This window comes from Cervus elaphus, chromosome X (genome assembly GCF_910594005.1).
Source record: "Cervus elaphus chromosome X, mCerEla1.1, whole genome shotgun sequence".
NCBI classification, from domain to species: Eukaryota; Metazoa; Chordata; class Mammalia; order Artiodactyla; family Cervidae; genus Cervus; species Cervus elaphus.
This window is the reverse complement of record NC_057848.1, coordinates 53027141-53051505: the sequence shown is the minus strand read 5'-3', so window position 1 is coordinate 53051505 and position 24365 is coordinate 53027141. Positions and strand designations below refer to the sequence as shown.

The window sequence follows — 24365 nt, the reverse complement described above, 5'->3', positions numbered from 1 at the left end:
TCCCAAGTTACAAACACGGACTACATTTCCTGATGAATCTAAATCAAGTAGTATGATTTCCCAGGAAAACATAGACAATGCCCTTCAACAGCTTTACTTTTTCCATTCAGAATTGCTTACTTATGCTGTTAATACTGTCACTGACATGCTTAGTATAATTAAGAACAAACTAGACAAAGAAGAATGCCACAAGGAACCATCTTCAACTAGCATATTTGAAGAAAACATCGTAGCAAATCAGATCATCAGCACACTGATGGACCAGTGCACTTATTTCTATGAGTTGATGATCAAAAACCATCCAAAGGAAAATCTGCTCCAAGGAGCTAAAAATGCCTGCACTGTTAATTGCTCCCGATTTACAACTGGACCAGAAATGTCCACTTCAAAGTCAAAGGGAATTAGCTGCTGGGATGATCCTCCACAAATCTCCAGCTTGTTGTCTTATTCAGAGGAAGATAGGAAAATAAAGGACAAGACTTCCTTAGATGTACCTGCATGTGTCAGCTACTCTATAGGAGATTCAACTAAAACCATAGAGCCAATGGAAGGGCTCAAATCAGAGTTTAAACCATCATCTTCTAGAAGTGAAGCCCACGTCTTCAGCTACTTTGATCAAGCTGTGAAAGGAGACTCCTCTCTCCCAGAAGACACTGTCTCACAAATTTCATCTCAGAAATCCAGTGACCCTGCACGGGCAGCACTAGAGCACCCCATGTCTTTCAGAGAAACGGAAGAGGGTGAAAATCAAAGAGTGCTTCACTATGAGCCCCTCAAACCACTTGTTAACCCAGATGAAATACAGACTACCATTTCTCCACTCAAAATATGTTTAGCTGCAGAAGATATTGTCAATACCATGCTGACAAGTTTTGGCCTTTCAAATCAAACATCACACACTACTGAAAATACGGAAACCATGAAGCCGTTTTTTATATCAAAGGAAAGCCTTCACTGCCTAACATCTGAACAACTAAAGAATGAGAAAAGCCTGCTTAAAATATGGGAAAAAAGAAACAGCTATGGAACTGAAGAAGAAAACAAAGGCCTTGTGGCAAGTGGAGAAGATTCCGTTTTACTGGAAAAGTGGAAAAATAAGTACCTGAAGTTAGAGAAAACTCTTGAAGAGCCTGGAGTCATTGCTTTTGCTGATCGGGAACTGGGACCACATGAAGTCCACCTAGTAGCAAGATATGTTACTACATCAGTGGTCACACATTTCAACAACTTTGAAACCAGAGGTGAGTGAGGGATGACTTATAAAGAGATAGCATGATTTTAGGGGCAAAAAAGTCAATGACAGCGTTAAGAGTGTTGTTTTTAGCCCTCACATGCAAGAAGCTACATTCACCACTTCTCTGAAAATAGCCTTAGATTTGGGATGGCTGTTTATCTACCTGTATAGCTGTGTGTTTTTCAACTGGGCAATATGCTAAAAGAAAAAATGTTACCCATTTGCATAATTTTTATATGGAGGAGTGTTTTTCAGTTTTCCCTATCTACAGATGAGATTAAATAGGCATAATTTAAAGTGGGATATTTTGGGGGTTTTTCCCATTTATTTTTATTAGTTGGAGGCTAATTACTTTACAATATTGTAGTGGTTTCTGCCATACATTGACATGAATCAGCCATGGATTTACATGTGTTCCCCATCCCAATCCCCCCTCCCACCTCCCTCCCCATCCCATCCCTCTGGATCTTCCCAGTGCACCAGCCCTGAGCACTTGTCTCAGGCATCCAGCCTGGGCTGGTGATCTGTTTCACCCTTGATAGTATACTTGTTTCAATGCTATTCTCTCAGAACATCCCATCCTCGCCGTCTCCCACAGAGTCTAAGAGTCTGTTCTGTACATCTGTGTCTCTTTTTCTGTTTTGCATATAGGGTTATCGTTACCATCTTTCTAAATTCCATATATATGCGTTAGTATACTGTATTGGTCTTTATCTTTCTGGCTTACTTCACTCTGTAAAATGGGCTCCAGTCTCATCCATCTCATTAGAACTGATTCAAATGAATTCTTTTTAGTGGCTGAGTAATATTCCATGGTGTATATGTACCACAGCTTCCTTATCCATTCATCTGATGATGGGCATCTAGGTTGCTTCCATGTCCTGGCTATTATAATCAGTGCTGCGATGAACATTGGGGTACACTTGTCTCTTTCAGTTCTGGTTTCCTCGGTGTGTATGCCCAGGAGTGGGATTGCTGGGTCATATGGCAGTTCTATTTCCAGTTTTTTGAGGAATCTCCACACTGTTCTCCATAGTGGCTGTACTAGTTTGCATTCCCACCAACAGTGTAAGAGGGTTCCCTTTTCTCCACACCCTTTCCAGCGAGATTTGAATTTTAAATGGGCTTCCCAGCAGAAGTAAAGATTTCACAGGTGGGAAATAGACATTTGAAGAAAACTCAGTTCCTTTCTTGACTAGGTTTTTCTATTTCTTGAGTAAGGTATACCCAAAGTGAAATTCATATATAAAATATTGCCAGTATTTTGAATGAGCAACATTGTTCCTTAATGCATGTTAAAACAATACCACTGTTTTCTGTTTCAAGGTCCTGTTGATGAAAAAGTATCTATTAGTTCCACACTACTAAGCAAAAAATATGAATCAAAACAGCCTCTAAGAAGCATCAACACTGATTCTTCACTTAATCAATTTTGTGAACATCTCACTGAACTGGTTATTTCCTATATAATTTCAAGCATTTCTGATTGCACCAAAGATGGTGAAACAAAACAGAAATCACTAGGAAATGAAGACACAACTTGTAGCGAGGTTATTTTAGTTCATTCCCAAGTGTTTGAGCATCGGTCAATTTCTATCAGAGGACTTGCTTTAAGCATTTCTGAGGTCATTATTCAAATCCTTTTAAATAGTGACATATTAAAGGAAGATGTTACAAAAGTGGTTTCTGTGAAAGCAAAATATATTTATTGCCCAAAAGCAGCTGTGGCTGATTTCAGCGATCTCTTTCAGGATCTCTTAATAGGAGTGATCCATGTTCTGTCCAAAGAAATAGGAATAAATCATCACCTTGACAGCAAAGGAAAAAACAAATCACTCTCCACACCTAAAAGCCATCGTTTGCTTGTTTGCAACAAAGCAAAAACTATGAAAAGACAGATATGTGCCAAAGGTTGGAAATCAGCTCCTACTCACCATCTTAAGCAACTAATACAGAAAAGTAAACTAAATTCTCTAGCTTGTAAGTTAAACACTCTGGTTGGCAGCCTAAGATCTCCTGAATCCAAAGAAGTAGTCAACAAAATTTTCAATATTGTTTTCAATTTGTTTTTGCCAGATGAATGCCCAAATTGGGATACAGATTCTGGTAAAACAGCAAGAAAAATGTTCTTATCTTCAAATAACTCGCAAAGTCATAGAATTCCTAGAAATAACCTAGGGCTCTCCCCTAAATCAGCTTTTCTCCTGAATGTTGTGTGTGAGAAACTTATTAGAATGCTCTTGGAAGAGTGCACAGCCAGCAACTTCCTTACGAATAGTCCTTTTTCTGACGAAATATCAACAGAACGTCAACTATTCAACACACTTCAAAGAATAGATGATTATTCTGGCTTAACAATGGACTATGGCTTGCCATTTGAGGAATATGACATGCCAGACCTTTTCGAAAATCTGGCAGAAATAGATCAAGAGTCTATGCTTAATATTATTTCCCACAGCTTGGTAAAGTCCTTAATGGAAAAATTGTCATGCGGTATACAGCAACCTCCCAGAAGTCCACCAGTTACAGACAAACATTTAACATACAGGACAAGTGAGAGACCTCCCAGTTTCCCCAAAGGAGAAAGGCCAGAATTAAAAGAATCAAAACAGGGTAAAAACTCTGTGCGATTCATGAGTTATGATAGCAAACCTCTGACAGGACCATCAAATAATCTTAGGGTGATTCATTCCAAGATGCAAACCCCATTCAGTAAGCAATTTTCAGGAAAATTCCCTTTTCTACCTCCTCTTCGAAGACCAGATAAAAAGGCAACAGCCTTTCTTAACATACAGTATCCAGGAGGCATGAACACGGGCGTGTACTCTGCCACATTTCTGGAAGAAATAATTGTGGACATTTTTCTTAATCTCACCACCTCAGTGCAGGGCAAAAATGTGAATGTCACTGAAGCCCAGCTTAACGAGATGAATATATTAGATATCAACTGTGTGGTGAATGAGTTTAATACCGCTCAAGTCACTGTTTTACGGGACGTTGAAGAAAAGATGTGTTTTCCACCAGTCTATAAAGAAACTGTTAGTAAGATTGTTGACTCTGTTTATAATGATGTATTATGGGATTATACATTGCAAGTTACCTGTAGTGATCATTTGGCATATGCTGCCATGTCAGTAGCAGAACAGATAACTAGTGGCATATTGAAAAACAGTATAGACTACCAGCTCCCATTGTGCTTTATAAGAAAGCTCATGCCTAATTCATATTACCCTCTCAAAGCTGAAAATATACTACTGAAACTTCAAAACAACCTAAGTGAACTTAATTACCAAAGTCAACATTCAACAGGCTATATCACCATGCTCTCATACTCATTTTTAGCAGATGTCATCAGAAGACTATTATCTCAGCTCATTCCATCACCCAGTGAGGCTTCATGCTTAGGAGGTAAATACTTAAAGACTTCAGATTTTAATGAGCTATCCACCTATATAATAAATAAAGTTTTGTTAACCATTTCAAAGCATAAGATTTGGCTCACTAAATATGATTATCAATGTGTATATAGAGAACAAAACCTTCAAAATATGGTGGAGTCTATTTATAATAATATTTTGCAGATGTCTGACTCACTTGGGTCAATACAGAAAAGTATAGAAAGTCAAAGCCCAATTATGGTTGACCGAATGGCCAGTCTTATTATTCAAGAGATTATTGAAAATCATCTTCAACCCTTTTTGTCTGAAGAGGGCTTACCTCATTCAACATCTCCATTGGATGAAATATCAAATATGGTTAAAGAGGTTCTCGGTGAAGTCACAGGGTCACACAGACCCCAGAAGCCATCATCATTAGGTATAAGCTTTTATCCTAATGCATTTGTAGAAGAAATTGTTGCCAGACTATTATCAAAGGTCTTCAATCCAAAATATAACATGGAGTATGATTTGGATAAAATGACCCAAAAAATAGTAAACTCAATAAACAACCATTTTAACAAGGCTAAAATCTGCATTCTTCATGATGACCAAGAGCAGCCATTGCCCACTGTAGATACAGACACCATGGATGAACTTGTCGATTCAGTTTATAAGAATGTTCTGAAACAGCATGGGCTGGCTGTTGATAGTAAAGACCTCAAAGACAGTGATATTTTTGCAGAAAATATCACCAATTTAATTGTAGCAGCTATATCTGATTATCTTTTTCATCCGCTGTTTTCTGGAGATTTGTCAGCTTCTTCCTACACTATTTTGACAGCTGAGAACATAATTCAGAAAGTCTTTAGAGGCATCACTAAACCTACCCAGCCAAGCCAGCATTTACCTCCATATAAGACTTTGCTGCCATACACATTTTTAGAAGAAATGATCAGAGTACTATTATCTAGAATCTTTCCTTCTGCATCTAACATGGTTCCATACAGCGAAACTCCAAAAGATAGATCAGAAATTAATCACAGTGAAATCTCTTCAAAGTTAATCAGTGATATTAGGATGAAAATTTCTCAACATGAGATTCGATTTTCAAAAGATGAAGATGAAACTGAATCTGTTTATTCAGAGGAGGATGTTCAGCGTCTCGTTGATTCCACACTCAGAAATATCGGGCAAAACTCTGGGTCTCAAGAAGCAATTGAGCATGATATCACAAGCAGTGACAATGTTTTTATTGATAGAATAGCAAGTTTTATCATTAAAAATATTTGCCAACAACATCTTCATCCATTTTTGTATGGAAAGTTGCCATTTACTTCATCATATAGATACTTTGATAGTACAAGAAGAAGACATTCTTTTTTTGCCAGTGTTTACCCCTCAGCCTTTTTGGAAGATGTGATCTCTGGAGTTTTAAGAAAAATATTCCACAGAGCATTAGGTATTGTACAAACAAAATCACTAAGAGATTCAGAAAAAGAACTGTTGGAAACAGCCGAAAAATTCATATATTTGATAACAGAAGAATTCTCAAAAGTTCAAGTTAGTACCCTAGAAAATGCTGAGGAACAATTGTGTTTGCCACCAGTAGATAGAGACATAGTGATAAAAATTATCAATACAGCATATAGCAAAGTTTTACAAGAATATGAACTGGAATCTAATAAGGACTTTTTCAGTGACACCAAGACACTGGCTGAGAGGCTTACTAAAATTATCCTGGCTGAAGTTGTTGATTTCCAAATTCCTCCATATTTCATAGCAAAGCTGCCTTTCAAGTCATATTCAAAACTCAATGCTGATGTTTTGATAAAGAGAGTTCATTATGCAATCAATACATTAAGACTCCGAAGACAGACTTGTACAACATATACCACCATATTGTCACATACACATTTGGAAAAAATAGTAACTCAGGTTTTATCTCAGATAAATCTATTGAACTGCAGTGCAGAAGACCCATACTTTTTGCAGTCAGACTTCAACAACACAGTTGTGAGACTGATTGATGAAATCATGTCAATAATTTCTAAACATGCAATATGCATCATTAAAGATGGAAGTGAAAAACAAAATGTAATTTCAGAAAACAGTATCCAGGCTATGGTTGATGCCATATATATTGACATTTCTCATTTAAAGCTATACCAGTCTCTTTTGAAAGACAAAAAAGGCATAAGTAATATACCTGTAACAAAAACAGCAAGTTATATAATAAGGGAAATATTTAACCATCATCTTGAGTCATTTTTACCTGGAGATAAAACTCTTCCTTGTACAATGGAGCAAATTTATCAGCAGAGAGCAATAGATCCTAAACAAAGAGAATTATCCTTCATTGTGAATTCAGCTGTCTTTTTGGAGGAAGTAATTTCTGAGCTTTTATGCAAAATTCTTTGTATATTCTCATATGTCTTGGCTACTGAAAATCCATGTAAAGCAAAAGCCAATGTTACAGATATTGTTACAAGATTAGTAAAATCAATTGTGCTGGAATTCACCACTTCACAAATTTTAGTTGCAGATCACTTGCATGAAAATCTCTATTTTTCAGAAGGATACAAAGAAATGGTTAAAAAAACTGTTAATATTATTTATGAAAAAATATTAGATGATTATCAATCTCTGGTTCATGTTTATAGAGCTATACAAAATGATGCTGTTAGTTTTGGGGAAAAAATATATCATCTTCTGTTAGAAGAAATTTATGATTATCAGGTGGAGTCATTAGTTTTAGGAAAATTAGCAACTTCTTCGTATTCCTTCCTCCAAGAGGAGAATATCATCAGAAATGTACTCAACACCATCAACAATGATAGCCATGACTTGCCATCATGCATTACTGTATTGCCTCGTTCCCTTTTAGAAAATATGATTTACAAGCTTCTGGCACGTATGTTTCCTTCACCTGAGACTGAAATAGAGCCAAACGAGGAAGAGGTGCCACCAGATTATGAGTTTGTGAATGCAGCTTCAAAACTAACTGATGATATTATAACAGAAATTTCTGAACATGAGATTAGACTTGCCAAGGCAGAGGAACATGTGGAAAATTTGCAATTAGGGGCAATTGATGACTTGGCTGACTCTATATGTAACAATATTATTAAAAAAATTAAGTTTGAAGATGAAGTACAGAAAGATACATACAAAAGAGGAGGCTCATTCCTTGGGAGAATAGCTGGTTTCATTATGAAGGAAATTGTGGACCACCATCTGCAACCATTTCTATGTGATGAAAAATCATTTCCCAGTGACTTACCCAGAAATGATGATGTCACTGAACTCTTGAATCCCATTAAAGAAAAAATACAGTCCTTCCCCCAGACTTCTGTATACTCTGCTACGTTTTTGGAAGATGTCGTCATTGACCTTGTTCGCAAATTTTATACTCTACCAAGAATTGCTGAAAATCCTAAGGACAAAGAGATATCGGAAAGAAGTATCATGGGCCTGGCTATTAAATTTGCAAATGTTCTGATAGGGGAATTTAGGAAAAGCGAAATTAAAGTTCTAACAAATGCTGAAAAAATGTTTTCATTTCCACCAGTAGATAAAGAAACAGTTGATAAAGTATGTAATTCTGTGTATGATGAGGTGACAGAAATATATGGATCTAAAAATATTCAAAAACATGATAGAAGTAACATTGTTATAGAGACGGTTGCTGCTTTAACCAAGAAGGCAATCTCTGCTTTCAAGATTCTGCCACTATTTTCAGGAAGCTGGTCTTCCACCTTGTTTTCATTTCTAGATGTGGATAGCATCATGCAAAGAATTCAACACCTACCATATAAAACCTTTACAAAGATAAACAGAAGCTTGAAGGAGAACCCAGTTTCTTCACTAGAACGATCATCTACACTTATTCCTCTAACCTCAGAACTGAAAAACAAAATGGACACTTCGGAAATAGATGGCAGAGCAGTTAATGGAAAAGAGAACTTCAAAGAGAAGACATCAATGAAAACAGGCAGCATCCAGCAGCCAATATGTATTAATATAAGTAGTATTATGAAGAGCAAAGTAACTACCATAGCATTAGAGGCAGTTGGAGGTATGGCAAAGAAAAAGAAAGGGGATGAAAAGAAAAAGGAAACTTCAACTGCAAAAGATGAGAACATATCAAAACTTACTTCAACAACAACCAGTGTGAAAAGTAAAGATACTCCGGGGCTGGATTTGGGTACAGCATTTACAAAGAATGAAATCAAGAAGAAAGACCGCATGGCTAGAAAAGATGAGAAAGGGCGAGGTGATGAGCTATACCAACATCTTTCACCAGCTATGGATGATACAAAAAACAAAGTTGTCCTGGAACCAGGTTTTGAAATATGTGGTAAAAAGAAGAGTGACAAGAAAAAAGGAAGTTCATTAGGAAAAGGGGATAGACCTCTTGAATTATCATCTCTGAAATCCAAGGTGAGAAATACAGAGATCCAAGAAAAGAGGAGGGATTCTCCAGCTTACCCAGCTACAAATGACAAACAGATCTTACATTCTAAACATGCCCAAAATGTCCCTGTAAGCATTTACAGAAATGTTTTAGAAACATCTCTCCAAGGACCAGTGGATGATTTAAATTACCCAAGTCTTCTAGGTGAAAATGCAGCATATGTAACTCAAGCTTGTGGCAAGGATTTTGCCCAGCCTGCCTCAGTGAATTCAGCTAAAGAAAATGTTCCTGCAAAAGAGGAAGAGAGTGAGATCCAAAGGCAACCTCGTAAATGGGACAATCCTCAGAACCTACTAGAAAATAAACCCAGGATTTTCCCTGCTAACTTTTTAGAAGATGTTATCTCTGAAATAGTTAACAAACTGATTTTTTCTTCCTCACTGGATACATATGATGCATGTCAAAATGTAACCAATGATGTAAATCCAGCTGAGCTCTATGGCATGGCTATGAAACTGATTGATTCCCTGTTAAAGGAATTTTCGGATGCTCAAATTAAAGTATTAAACCAAGATCAAGGAAGTAAGTTCCTTCCATCTGAGGATAACATTTCATCAGTTCATAAAGCACCTCTCAGGCAAAACGAACTGTCTGTGGTTAAAAGACCTTCCAAGAAAAAGGTAATTATGGATACTATACCACCCATACATAACATGGCACCTACAACTAAAATACCTTCTTCATATCAGACACCTTTTATGGCTAAAATACCATCAATTGATAAAATGTTGGTCAATAAGATTGTTCACTCCTCTATATGCAATATCTTACAGGATTATAGATCTCAAGACTCCATCTGCGAGGACATAAATTTTAATGTTGAAAAATTAGCAAAAAGGCTAGCTAATGCAGTAATAGAAGAAATTCTTCAGTATCAGCTAAACTTGCTACTTTATGATGAGGTTCCAGATTCAGAATGTTTGCCCCTAGAATCTAAGAAAGTTATGAAAAAGGTCCATAAAATGGCCCAGACAGCCTGCAAAGAATGTCAAACATCATCGCCATATACCATAATGCTGCCTTACGAATTTTTAGAAAGGATAATTTCTTCTCTTCTATCAAAAATTTTCTCAACAGTAGCCAACGCTAAAACAGAAATATCTGAAGATAATTTGTACACAGAGTTAGATTCCCTTCAAATGAAGTTAGCAAGTACAGTTAAAACAGAGATCTCCAAAGATGAAGATATGATTATACAGTATGTAAAATCCTTACATCTTAACGATGAAGAAATTATTCAATCAGTGGTTCAAACTATTTATAATAATCTCTTGCCTCAATTTGGATCTCAAGAGAGCATACGAAAGTGTATTAGCAGTGGTTGCAAAATCCTTTCAGAAGCCATAGTTAATTTAGTTGTACAGGAAGTGACTGGAAATCGGTTACAAAACTATTTTTCTGGAGAATTAACACCACTTCAGTGTACAGAAATTGATAATACTATTGAAAATATCCTTAGAGGTGTTATCCAAACCAGTGAAGTTCCCCAGCCTCAACCATCCCGGGCTTACAAACTGCCTTTTAGCATAATAGAAGAAATTGCTGTGAAGTTTTTGTCAAAGCTTCTATCTATGTTTCCAAAAGCAGAAAGGGAGCAAAACAATCCTCTGAACACTAAAATGCAAGAAATAAGCTCAAAAATCTTAAGTTCATTCCAACAATATATCTCTAAAAGTCATATTACAGTAGTACCACAGGTCATAGAGTCAGCCACTGTATCTTTAACAGATAGTGCAACTATTGAAAAAGTAGTTACTTCTGTTTATAGCACTGTTTTAAAGCACTGTGGCTCCCATATTTCAGTGTACAAAGATTTAATGGGTAAGAGCAATGTCCTTTCTGATATAATAGGATTTTTAATGGTGAAGGAAATTTCCAATTCCGAATTTCATCCTCAAGAACAGGATGAAACATCAAGTTCAGAGTTAGTTCTAGAATCTGTCAAAATTATGGAAAAAGTGGCTAAGATTATTGATGATCTGAAGTCAAAGTCTCCCACCAAAAAAGAGGCTGTATTAGATGCCAGGTTTTTAGAAGAAACAATTGCCTTGTTCTTGGCTAAACTAGTCAAGTTGCCAAGTGCCTCAAGCAAAGATGCTGAAAACTTATCAAAGCCTGAGTTAAATAAAATTGCATCTCAATTGACAAAATCCGTGACAGCTGAAATTTCCAGAAAAAACATTATTGTAGTCGCCAATCCTGAAGAATTCTTTTTAAATCCAGAAAGCATAGAAATGATTTCTCAGATGGTTGATTCTGTTTATAATTGTGTACTACAACAATCTGGAACACATGAAGAACTTTATCGTGATATGAAAGATACAAACCACATCTTTCCTAAAGAAGTAGCTTCTTTAATTATCAGGAAAGTTTCCAATTGTCCATTAGAAATGATTAGCTCAGGAGATCCATGTGCTAATCTCTTTGGTGATTTGGACATTGATCGAATTGTTGAAAAGGTGCATGAGTATGCTATCAAAATAGTACCTGGACTAGAGCAAAAAGGGTTAGATCAAGGTTTAAGGCAAGAGGAGCTTTCAGTTAGGATAATTCCGCACCTCGGCAAACAACCAATTAATATTGATCCCGACATTGTTGCAGAGCACTTAGGGGTCATTTCTATTAAAACACAATCTCTTGACAAGCTACAGACGGAGTGTTTAGTTAGAACTGGACACAGCATTGAAACATTGAGAAGAGCATCAATAAGTGGGAAGAATTACTCAACTGAGATACCTGTTGCAGGAAACAGAAAGAAAGAAAAACGCGTTTCTTTGGATCAGATGGGACGACTGAATGTAAAGCCTTTAGAGGTAAGTGCAAAAGGCAGTGGTGAAAGGAAATGAGCAGTTAGTAAGACCTGTCTGTCCTTCTGTGATTTCCTTTTTCAGGGAGGTCTGTGGGAATGCACTTGTAAAGTCTGGTCAGTTTCTCTTGCCCAGCCCAGTAGAATTAGGGACCCTGATTCCTCCAGTACAATCCTCTGCTTTCCTGGGACTAACCCATCAGCAATGTGGCCCATGTAAAGGTGGCAGGCTAGTTTCCAGGAGCTAGTCAAACTGAACTGCCATTTCTTGAAGAATGGGAATGCAGAGAAACACCTTAATAGCAAACAGAGCTGATTGGAATTGTAGTTTTCATTTGGCAACTCAGAGGAAATACAATTCTGACAGTTACCACAGTTCTTTTTAATGGATATACATTGTCATGGTACTATATGAGTCCAAAAGGGCCAGTTAGAATATCAGCTAAACTAGTCTCTATTGGATTGAAATCCTCAATCTTAAAGCTCCTCAGAAGTACTGTTTTCACTTAGTAACATTTATCAACAAACATTAGACCAAAAGCTCTTCAGAGTTTTCTTCTTATTTCACTTTTGTTCCCTTTGTTTCCCAGTTCTCTATATACATCCTCAGCACGAACTAAGTTTCTTTCCCATTCTAGCCTTGTTCTGGATCGAGTTGTCTTCGTGCTGCTGTTTTTATGAACTAGTTTCTCTGCAGTCCCATATTTGGGCTCCAAATGTACTTCAGTAATGGGGATCTGAATTGCCAAAATGCTGTCCTTAGTACAATGCAACTATTTGAAAAAGTAGTTCGTTCTGTTTACTGATCTTAGGGGCAGTGTTGCCAGGAGATAGAGTTCCACTGATAAACCCCATTTTCTCACTGAATACCAAAGTCCCTAGGTGTAAATGAGCCTCTTGCACTGTGCACTCACACACCTGTGGCTCACAAACAGAGCAGAGTTCTATGGAACTAGCCTGCCTGGAGCCTAAGCCCAGGAGCATGTTTTCCTTAACACCATTTTCCAACTCACTGAACTAAGTCTCAGAGCTAGTGAGTACATTGATGGGTACTTTTTTGTTTCAAATACTGAGACTGTCATACACTGATGAAAATCCCCTTGGTCCTTAGTTTCTTGGACTAGATAAAGGTCCTTTCTAGCTCCCAAATGTCCTTTTCTCTCTGGGCTTTCAAAATTATATTAACATTTACTTAGTAGTCTTCATTTATATGTAAATATAAATGGGCACAAAATCTGTCTAAACTATAGAACATGATTCTTATGTCATTACTTCTTAACCATCTGCAGACATACCCATCAGTTCTTCTTCTTGGTTACCTGCTTTCTTCTCTTACATCCTTTATCAGTAGTTTAACTATCTCTTTATAGCCCAGAGGAACTTGAAAGAGAATAGCTAATCCAAAACGACTACCCCTGCTAACCTTAAGGGAAGTGAAAGTTGCCTTAAGGAAAGTAGACATAGATAGCGCAGCATGCTTCAGTTGTTTTTGATTCTTTCCAGCTATCTGAATAGCAGTGTCATGATGAGGATGAGGGTTACAGAAAGAACAGACTGGTTTAGAAAACCCAGACAACTCTGTCAGAAATCCTCAAGCCAGGCCTCATTTGCTATTTTGAGGTACCAAAACTTCCTAATACACCAGACACATGCCTATTAAAGCTCATACCATGCCACATTCCAAAGCCATATACAATGATCTTTTTAATTTTTTTTTGACCCCTTTCCCTCCACCAGCACAGATAACCAAAATTGATTATTTCCATTTCTTACAGAAGTTCTTTAATTTTGTTTTGCACAAAGGATATTCCTTTAAGGCAGCATTTATCTGAAAATCTGGTTTGCAGTGTTACAGAAAGATCTAAGATTGATAACTCAAATTAACTTAAAAGTTCTGTGGCATCAAAAGGCTACAGAAATGGGAAAAGTTATTTGTTTAAATGTAATGGTCTCTTCCTTAATCCGTCTTTAACATTGCAAAATGGAAAGTAACATTTGACTAGGGAAGTGAGGAGAATGAAAATTTACTCTTTGAAGCTTCCTTTGGAAAATATGTTCCAAGGATTAGGGTGTTGGGAGGGGTGAGGAGTGAACATTCAAAGTCCTTCACAATTTTGCCATTATTCATCAGTTTTAAAAATCCAGGTCAGCCAACACTTTGTCTTTTTCATGAAAATTTCTTATTTAGATTGGTGTGTTAGTTCCCTAGTAAGAAGTTCAGAAAAACATGTTATTGTGTCTAAATCTCTTATAAGACTTTCAAAGCAAATGGTGAAAACAGTGTACTTAAAGTATGCATTTTGCATTTCTTGATGAGTAAAATGTAAAATTTGAAGCAAAAGGAGGAACCTTAGTTAGGGTCTCTTCTTTGAACTGGATTGTTAATCTTGAATGCAAAAAAGGATTATAGAAAAGAGCAAGTATTGCTTGTGGTTTTCATTTATTTTTTCTTTTAAACATATGACTTATTAGTAAAAGGCACTTAAATAATTTTACTACATTGAAATAGAAACCATGTGAAAGTTGCCTTACTATTTAATACAATAGAACCACAGCAAAAATGACTGAACTGATTGTTTTTTAACATTCATTGTCTCTTTAATTCCAGACTTCTAGTAGGAATTCATTTCAGAGTTTAATAAAGCCCGACATCACCAAAGTGGAGCTTTTAAAAGATGTCCAAAGCAAAAAAGATCTTATCATTCGGTTAATAACTCATGATATTAGTCAAGAAAATTTAGAAAGGAAAGAAGAAAGCTTAGCTTCTGATGAAGATGAAGTTGTTTTACAAGAGGTTGTTAAAGAAGAAGAAGAATTTCCAGAAAACTCACTCGAAGATCAAGTAAAAGAAGACATGAAGCTCGCTACCAGCACAGTGGCTCACCCTAAGCCACCAATTAGCAAATGCAGTCTGAAAAAACTTTTGTCAGTAGGAAAATGTCAGCCCAAATCCAGTGTAACTATAATTACTGAAGGGTCACGGGCAAAACAGATGGAATCTGAACAGACACTAATGAGAACTGTTTCTAACACTGATGTAACTACCTCAGAATGCTTGACTGACACAAACTCGCCTTGGGAGAAAAAGACACAACTGAGCGTAAGTGAGAAATGTAACTATCAGTGACCAGGTTTCTACAGAAAGGGTAGAGAGTTTAACAAACTTAGTCCAAGTAATACACATTGGGTAGGAAGGTAAGGGCATCAACTGGATCCCAAGTAGTCTCTCCCAACTCTGATGATATTTACAACAAAAGGGAAATGATTAACAGATGAAGCCAGGAGCCTCAATTGAAGAAAAACATCATGGAAAGAGTCCTAGGCTATTTAGAAGGACAAGAAAAACAGAAAATGGAAACTGGTTAGGAGAAACACAAGCTAATTATTTTAAATGATAGGTTGTGGGGGTTTTTTGTACACTGACCTGTAAATATTCATTGGAAGTTTTGTGTGTTCCAACTCCATTCCAGTGGGCAGGACCAGAAGAGGGACTTGAAGGGGAGTAAAAACATTCATGCAAATTCAGCCTATCTGGGTTTGAATTCTGGCTTTGTCACTTAGTAGCTATGTGACTTTGGGGAAAGTTTTTAACCAACTATCTTCTTAAAAATTACTTATCCAGCTTATTAGTTGAATATGTTGAATATTCCCCCTGTAAACAGCCCTTAAACTCCAGCTCTTATCCCTGGTTCTGTACCCTTCTAGTGATGATCTGGGCCTCACTGACCTCTTGGGTTAGCCCTACCCCAAAAATTGTACCTTACTCATATGTATGGGGATTACACATGATTTAGAATTTCCTAGTAAGACAATCCCATGGATTATCCATTTGCAGAAAACCTGGGTCCAATCCCTGGGTTGGGAAGATTCTCTGGAGAAGGGAAGGGCTACCCACTCCAGTATTCTGGCCTGGAGAATTCCATGGACTACAGCCTATGGAGTCGCAAAGAGTCATACATGACTGAGTGACTTTCACTTTCACTTCTTTCCAATTAACTCAGAAGCAGCAATGAACCAGAAAAAACAAAACACAGGGATATAACTCTGGCCAGTTCAGGAGTTCATCAGGTCAATAGCCTTACACAAACTCTATGTATTGGGATCTGTTTACTTACTAGAAAGTCATGTGAAATTTCATGGCCAAAGTGTGCCTGGTCAGAAAAGCTGACTATATAGATAACTAAGGAAATGTGGTATATTTTATTTATTATAAACTCTCTTTTGTGTCTTGTATTTTTCCAGGAAACAGAAATGAGATCTAGCACCGAACCAACACATCACTTCATCCATAGAATGATGAGTGCATCTTCATATAATGAAGAAGATCTGCCTTCATTTTCTAGGTACAGTCAGTTAAAGTAATACTAGTTGGCTAAGGAAATAGAAATCTGAAATGAAGATTATGTTGATGGGAAGAATGAGCCCCTCAAGTAAACCTGTGAGGAAGCCAGTTTAGCTTCACTCCTCACTCCTTTCCCTAACTCCCCTCTGTGTTTACTTCCTGGGCCCTCCCTTCACATCTTCTCTCCTATTCCTATTTATCTGGTCTCTACTTTCTTCTCCTGGGATCTACTTTCTAGCAGTGATCTGTAGTATAGTTACTTTGAGTCTTTAATGTGTTAGGTTCTTGGATCTGGGAGACAGGCTGTGCGTCAACAGTCCCCACACTTAGTTCATGTATGCACCTAAATGCTCAGCAGGGTGGCACTGTCAGAAGAACCCCAAGGACATAGGGGGCAATGTAAATTAGAGCACTCAGGGAAGAATTCTCAAAAGCAGTAGAGTTGGAGTTGGGCTTTAAATGATGGATAAGATTTAGATAAGACCATCCAGGTTGGAAGACACTAACATAAGAGAAAGGTTGGACCATGTGGTATCTATAGGGACAGGGGGGGACAAAGTACACTGAAGTCTTAATAGTTTTTCTAGAATAGTCAAGCCATGTCTGAAATTGCCCTTGTGTTTATAAGAATATTCACAAACTGGGAACAGTAGCAGTCTGTTTTTGTTTTTTAATTTTTTAAAAACTTTTTATTTTATATTGGGGTATCACCAATGAACAATGTTGTAATAGTTTCAGGTAGACAGCAAAGGGATTCAGCCATACATATACATGTATCCATTCTCCCCCAAACTCCCTTCCCATCCAGGCTGCCACATAACATTGAGCAGAGTTCCCTGTGCTATACAGTACATCCTTGTTGGTTATCTGTTTTAAATACAGCAGTGTGTACATGTCCATCCCAGCCACCCTAACCATCCCTTCACCCCACCCTCCCCCCACTGGTAACAATAAGTTCGGAACAGTAGCACTTTGTATCATGGGAGAAATAGGGCATAAGGAAGAAAATCAACCCTGTTCCAACTATATTCTTTTCTACCTGGCTTCTTTTTGATCCGATGCCATTTTAGGACACCCACTCCTGGCCCACCACTGGCTTTATCTCCACTCACACTTGTCTTAACATACATAATTAGTATTGCAGGCAAATCTCAACTATTGGTATCACTGCATAAGACAAGTGGGAACATATAAAACCAAAGTCAATGTAGCTGTCATTTTTGAGAACTCACAGACACACCATTCCAGGTTTGCATCTATATAAATAAAGACTTGGACAGATGGTTCTTTAACAGTCATTATTATTCATTAATCATTATTCATTCCTTCATATAAAATACAAAGAAAATGAAATGTCTTGTATCTTTTCTTTAGTTTTGATGACGAACGTCTGTCAGATCCAAGTGCCAAAGTTACAGAAGGTTGGATTGATTTTTTTTCTTACTTTAAATTGGATTGTATTTTAAAAGAGAGTTGGTTCATTGCATTGATGAATACTGAGTTTTCCAGTAGGCTGATCTAAATTGGGGGAATACTGAGTCAGTTAACCAGTTAGTCTGATGAACTAGTTTGTTTTTTCTGAAACACTAGTAAGATTCCATTAATAATTGTGGTGAAAAGTATGTGGTGTGACTATAAGTTTACAGTTACCATGATCCTGTGGGAAATATCCAGGAAATAAAGGTTTATCACATCTACATGTAGACTACAGCCCATGCTACTAGGATTTAATCATCTCTTTAAGAATGTATGCTTGCTTTGTATAACTAGGTTAGCCCTAGTAAAATATACTTAAAAGCTTTTAAAGCTAAAAATTAAACCTACATTTATTTGCTTACATTAAATCCTGGCTAGGGTGGACCCCACTTTAATTCTGTCTCTGTTAAAACTGACTCATTAAGATATTTATGAGTTGAGTTTCGGCCTCTATTCTTTTAAAGCTCAAAGGATCAATGTGGTTCTAACAATGGGACAGCACTGAGGTAGGGGTATCATGTTTACTGTAAAGATCGACTGAAAACTCCAACTACAGAGCTGGAGTTGGCCTTGGTTGTTTCAAGCCTGCACCCACTCAAGAAGTTACTCAAGAAATATATCCTCTCCATTTGAGAGTGGGAATAACATTCATTAAAAGATGAACCACAGAATGTAGGTAAGTTTGCCAGAATTCCACAAACAGGTCGTTGTCAGAGGATGATGCATCACTGGTGTGTTTCCTATATTATGGAATCATAGGCTGTCAGAGCCAGAAAGTAGCTAGTATAACCTTATTTTACAGCTGAAGAGACTGAGGTTCAGGGTAGGGAAGTGACTTGTCCAACATCATACTGTCAGCCAGAATATAGATCCCAAGTCTCCTAAATCTGAATTCAGTGTCAGTTTTCTTCAACTACACTGCATGAGTCACGCTTAGTTCCTATGTCCTATGGTAATATTTAATATTGCACCTGTACAGTTCATGCATTCATTCACATTCAACAGAGTCACTGAGCACTTTCTTCGGGCTGGACACTGTTCTAAGTTGTGGAGATACAGCTGCGAATTAGAGACCAAGTCTTTACCTCCTTCTAATTGGGAAGGGGATATAAACACAATAGGGCTTCCTCTGGGGTGGTGAAGAGTTGGACAGGACTGAGCGACTGAGCACAGCACATAAACACAATAATTCTAGATAGGAATAAGTACTTCCCGTTTCACCTAGGATAAAAGCCAGGGTCTTTACAATGGCTTACAAGGCCATGCATGGTCTGGATTCCACTCTCCCCTCCTGGTGACCTGTCTGACCACCTCTCTTTATGATCCCTCTTAATCACTCCACTCCGGCCATATGAACATTCATCTACTTCAGATCTTTGCTGAAATATCATATTTGAAGTAAAAAATTCCCTGAACATTTTCCTTTAAAACTGAAACCCCAATGCCACCCCAGCACTCCCTGCTTTAATTTTATCCCTAGCATTTGTACTATCTGAAAGCTTTTTTAAAAATTTGTTTATTGACTCTCTCCCTTCCCTAGAATGTTAGTTCCATGAGGGCAGGGATTTTTCTCTGTTCACTGTATCCCCACGTGTCTACAAAAGAAGCACAGAGATACTCAGTACATATTTGTGAAATTCATGAATGAATATGGAAAAAAATAAAGAGCCCAAGTGATATAGAATGACTGGCTAGACTAGTTTGGTCCAAGAAGTCTAGAAACATCAGATCTTAATAATGGGAAGGAAGTGACCACAAGAAGATCTGGGAGCATAGGGTCCCACACACAGAGTTCAGTAGGTGCAAGGGACCCTAGATGGGATGAGCTTGGCATGTTAGAGGCATCTTCCCTAAGACCTGTGCCCAGAATTTGAGGATCTCACCTCTTTCGGTTTCTTCTGCTTGCCTAGATTCTGCGATTCTCTGATGAAATTATTGAGGTTATTTTTTGTGCCAAAATGCATACATGTCTCAGAAATAACTGTTTTCCAATATTGTGTTTTGATCACAGAGAGTCTTGAATGTCCACCTCTGGAGAATTTGAGCAGTCTTAAGGTAAATATTTTTCACTGGCTCCCCTCATTGTGAGCCAGTGGAACCCTGACAGAAATGAGGGAGTGCCATAAAGTAAGGGTGTGGTGTGCCTTGAGGGGCCTCAGGAAGCACTCCCAGTTGGGGCCAACCCGTGGTTGAAGTCATTGTCCCCGAGTAAGTGCACAGAGTAAGCCCCTTAGCACCTGAGGGCAATGGCACGCAAGGAGTGAGTCCCTGAAACTGGAGGGCCTGGTGGGGGCAGCAAGGGAACAGATGCTTCAGAGAGGAAGGGGCACTGGCTGAGGGAAATGAACGCTGGTTCCAACTGCTTCGCAGCGCACCCTTGCTAGGCAGCTCTCCAAAAATCTGGCCCACTCCTTAGTGTGATCCCAGGAAATTCCCTCCACCCAAAGCCCTCTTAGGAAGTCTCTGAGGACACTGAAGCTACAGATCCTCCTCTCTGTTTTGTATCACTTTTGCTTTACTCTTGGTTCACTTTAACCATCCCCCAGCATGCGTGTACACACACATAAACACAAACCATCCCCCTTATCCTGCATTATTTTCTTCACAGCACTTAGGTCACCATTTAGTCACTTATTCAACATTTATGAAGTGCCTACTGTTTGTCAGGGGCTAGAGATTCAGCAGTAAATAAAATTGTCAAATATTCCTGCCCTCATCCTCTGGCAGAGGATTCACTTGAGTATAAGCTTCATGACAGCAAGGGCTTGTCTCTTTCACTCATAACTGTATGCCCAGCACCTAACACAGGACTGAGATAAAGTAGATGCTCAATAAATGTTTGTCAGAAGAACAGCCTTAGCACCATCAGAGTCAAATTTCAACTAAGTCAGGAGTGCCTCAACTCCTACCCCCATGAAGCAGATGGACAGCCCTGTGTGGGAACTATTACCCGGAGCAGAGGTTCTCAACCCTGGCTGCACCCTGCAATCAACTTTAACAACTGACACCCAGCGTCCCATCCCCAGAGATTCAGATTCAGTTGGTCTGGGTTGCAGCCTGGACCCTGGGTGATTTTGATGAACAGGCAGTGTTGAGAACCACTGAGTTAACGGACTTGTGTCTGGCCATTTAGTAGCATCTGCCCCTTCCCCTCCTTCCTTTAGATAAGGAATTCTCAACCTGGCTTCACACTAGAGTCACCCAGGCAACTTAGAAAAGAGAACAATGCTTGCCTCAGCCTCAGGGATTCCTGTTCATTTGGGGCGGAGTCCAAGCATGCCTATTTGTAATATTCCTCCAGATGGTTGTGTTGTGCAGCCAACGTTGAGAACCAGTTCCTTAGATTGTTCTGTTCCAGTTTATCCGTTTATGTATCCTATCCTCAGTATCGTAATCCATAAACTGCCTCAAATCCAAAACTTTCACCGTAATACTCTGCTCTCCACACCAACGATGGGTGTTGGTGTGGAGAGCTTCTCTCATCTTGCCTTCATTGATTTGCCCCATCCTTTTTAACCGCCCTCATCATGGCACACCTACCCTGCAGCCCAGCCACCTCCCCCAGGCTATTGCAGGCCCTTCTGGGACCCTGCTGCTTCTGCATTCCAGGGGGTGCGGAAGATCCACAGAGCAAAGCCAGCACCTGGGCCACCATCTCTGCCCTGCCCCCTCCAGGCTGCTGCAACCTCACACTACCACTTTCTTGCTCCAGAGCTTCAAAGAAGATTGGGGTAGTAAAATGGACCTCCCCTTTCCTCCTCCTTCCCTTAAGACCTCCACTATCATTATCTTTGCTCAGAGAAGGATCGAAAATGTTTTATTTGTTCCAAGCTCCAGGAGGCGAAGGGCAGCATGGCTGACATTGTTTTGTGACCTAGGACACGTGAGCCCTTGAAACTATCCGCCAGGGGCAGCCCTTGTCTGAGTCTGGGGCCAATCCTGGGTGTCCTAATTAGCAAGAATTATGAGAAGTCGTGCCTAGGGATAACCAAAGTCCCAGAAGATAATTCTTTGAGACCGAGGGGCCGTGAGATTACTATGTACGATGCCACAATGATTGTGCTCCCTTCAGGGTTTCTAGTGTTCGCTGTCCATCAAAGGGCAGAGGCTTAAGCTAGTGTTACACCTTTGTCTTGGCAGTTTATCACCCACTATCAACGCAGAAGTAACCTGACCAGCCAATATCCCTCAAACGATGACACTTCAGGTACAACAAATTTATCATTTTAGAATGAAGCTCTCAATTATGTCATTTTGAACATAGGAGTTTTGATCATTCACCCCCCTTGCCCATCACATTGAATGGCTCTTGCCTTGAAGCACACCCACCCACCACCAATGTGAGGATGAAATATGACTTAGTATGTATGTGTGTGTGTGTATGTGAGTTTTTCAGTCATGTCTGACTCTTTGTTACCCCATGGATTATAGCCTTCCAGGCTCCTTTGTCCATGGGATTCTCCAGGCAAGAATACTGGAGTGGGTTGCCATTTCCTTCTCCCTTAGTATGTATGTAGATTGCAATTTGCAGGTTATTATGCAGTTCTCTGACTCAAACCTCACAGCAAAGGGGTAACAGGTACTGGGAGTAACATTTATTAGGGACCGGCCATGTAACAGGCATTCTGCTAAGTGCTTTTCTCACATCCACCCTGTGAAGCATCATTTCCATTATATTGATGAGGTAACAGTCACTAAAGCTTATCATACCATGCTTCCTTGCAAGTCTTGAAGGTGTCTCTCAGAGAGGAGAAAATGGAGGCAGATGACCTGCCTGAGGTGGCACAGCCAGCAGGTGACTGAGCCAGGGCTCAAACATCACAGGTCTTGAGGCTCTATCCCATATTCTTTTTCCTGCCAAACAGGGGCCACATCTCAGAATCACATCTCAGAACTAACCAGTGACCAGGAACTGCCTGCAGAGTTCAGTGATAAGTAGAAACGATCCCATCTAGGTTTCCAAGTAGCATGTCCAGTCAAAGAGTAAAATCACATTCTTCTGTGACTTCAGTTTGATGGGGACACCTCCTCCCAATCCCTACATTCTACACATTAGAGGAATTCACTGAGAAGCAGTTCAGATAACCTATTTTTGCTCTGCTAAGGGCTTTTGGAGGAAGAAATGCAGAAATGGCTCACCCTGTGCTAAGGTGCTCAAAGTAGTAAAGCTCCCCACAGAGGACAGTTTATTTGAAATTACCATACCTGCTTAGGAAAACCCACCAAAAAAGAGGGGACCAACACAGGCTCATTACAGCTTATTTTTCACAAATAGGATTTTGGGGCAATCAAAATCAGTTCATGGTAAGATGTGTCATTCCATAGCTCTTGGCATGTGTCACGGCCCATCCACTTTGGCCACCAACACCCAGGTACATTTCTCTCTTCAAGAGTGACCAGTACCAACCAAGTGAAGTCCATGGTGCTGCCCACAAAGCAGATCAAAGCAGCAGCAGAATGTCTTGAAGGAGACCTAGAAATGGTGACCAGGCATCTACATTTTTAACAAGACCCACAATTGCAGAAACAAAGCTTTATTTTTCCCCTCAAGATTTTCAGAATGTGGCCTTGCAGTATATGCTTGAATTCTGTAACTAAGTCTTTGTCTAACTTTTTCAGAAGAGATCTCTCCATTCAAGCCTTTACCTTTGCCTTTGCAAATTTTGGCTTTTTCCTTATTAATTTCTTGTTTTTTCTTATTTTGTTTAAGCTATCAGCACATTCCAGTACTGCATTATTGATCTGAAGAGCTAAACTATCCCCCCCCGCCTTATTTGGGGTTAAATTTGCTATCTGCTACCTTAGTTTTAATCATAGATCCTTGAGGTTCCTAAGGTTATATTGCTAAAGAGAAAAACTGAGGAAATGCAAGAGGTCTAGGAGAACCATGTCTTTTACTAGAAATAAGAAGGTATGTGCTTTACTGCCCTGTGTCTTTTTATGACATCCTATCACAATGTATCAGCAACAAAGATAAATGCTCATTTGTCTTTACAGATACAACAATCATTTTGTTAACATAAACTATGAGATGCTTTAAGAGCCCTTTGCACAAGACAAGTGGTATAGAAAAATGAGTCCAAATGGAGACTTTTATTGGCCACACAAGTCCTGTATAGCTCACATAACAAACAGATCACTGGGGGTCAGACAATTGAAAATGTACCCAGAGTGAGTGAGAAACGATAGCCTTTTGTAGTGCACAGCTGCTTTTGCCTGGAAAATGGACACCAGTGCTGTTGAGAGTTGAAAGTTACCTTCTCGTGTGGAATTAGCTCATCAGGCTACCCACGTGACCTTAGACAAGGCATCTGACCTCACTGGGTTTCTCCTGCTTTCTTCCCAAGACTGTCAGAAGGAGCAAAATACTCTTTGCGAAAACACTTTCAAAAACAAAAGCTATTATATAACTACTTATTTCTGAATCCTAAATGATCACTCCCTGGGCCTGATAGCAATTGGAAAGCCCGGTAACTGATCACATTTCTCTTTTGGTTGTTCACAGACTTTGAAAAGCACCATACTTCTTCGAGACAGGGGTCTGAAATGATGAGGAAGATATCATCAGCTTTCTTGAAAGTGTTTTCAAGATCTAACACCAGTGTTCCGAAACCTTCCTCACCCTCACCCCCTCACCAGGACAGAAAGTGAGA

General features: G+C 38.9%; 1 protein-coding gene across 1 annotated transcript; it reads left to right on the top strand.

Annotated features, from left to right (window-relative positions):
• Positions 1-723: 723 nt before the first annotated feature.
• On the top strand, positions 724-24363 carry LOC122690310 (fibrous sheath-interacting protein 2-like). Its single transcript, XM_043897369.1, has 8 exons — positions 724-1241; positions 11740-11901; positions 14503-14994; positions 16137-16237; positions 17611-17657; positions 19724-19767; positions 21853-21919; positions 24218-24363. The coding sequence occupies exons 1-8, from the start codon at positions 1194-1196 to the stop codon at positions 24361-24363; spliced, it is 1107 nt and encodes a 368-aa protein (XP_043753304.1). The 5' UTR covers positions 724-1193.
• The last annotated feature ends 2 nt before the right edge of the window (positions 24364-24365 follow it).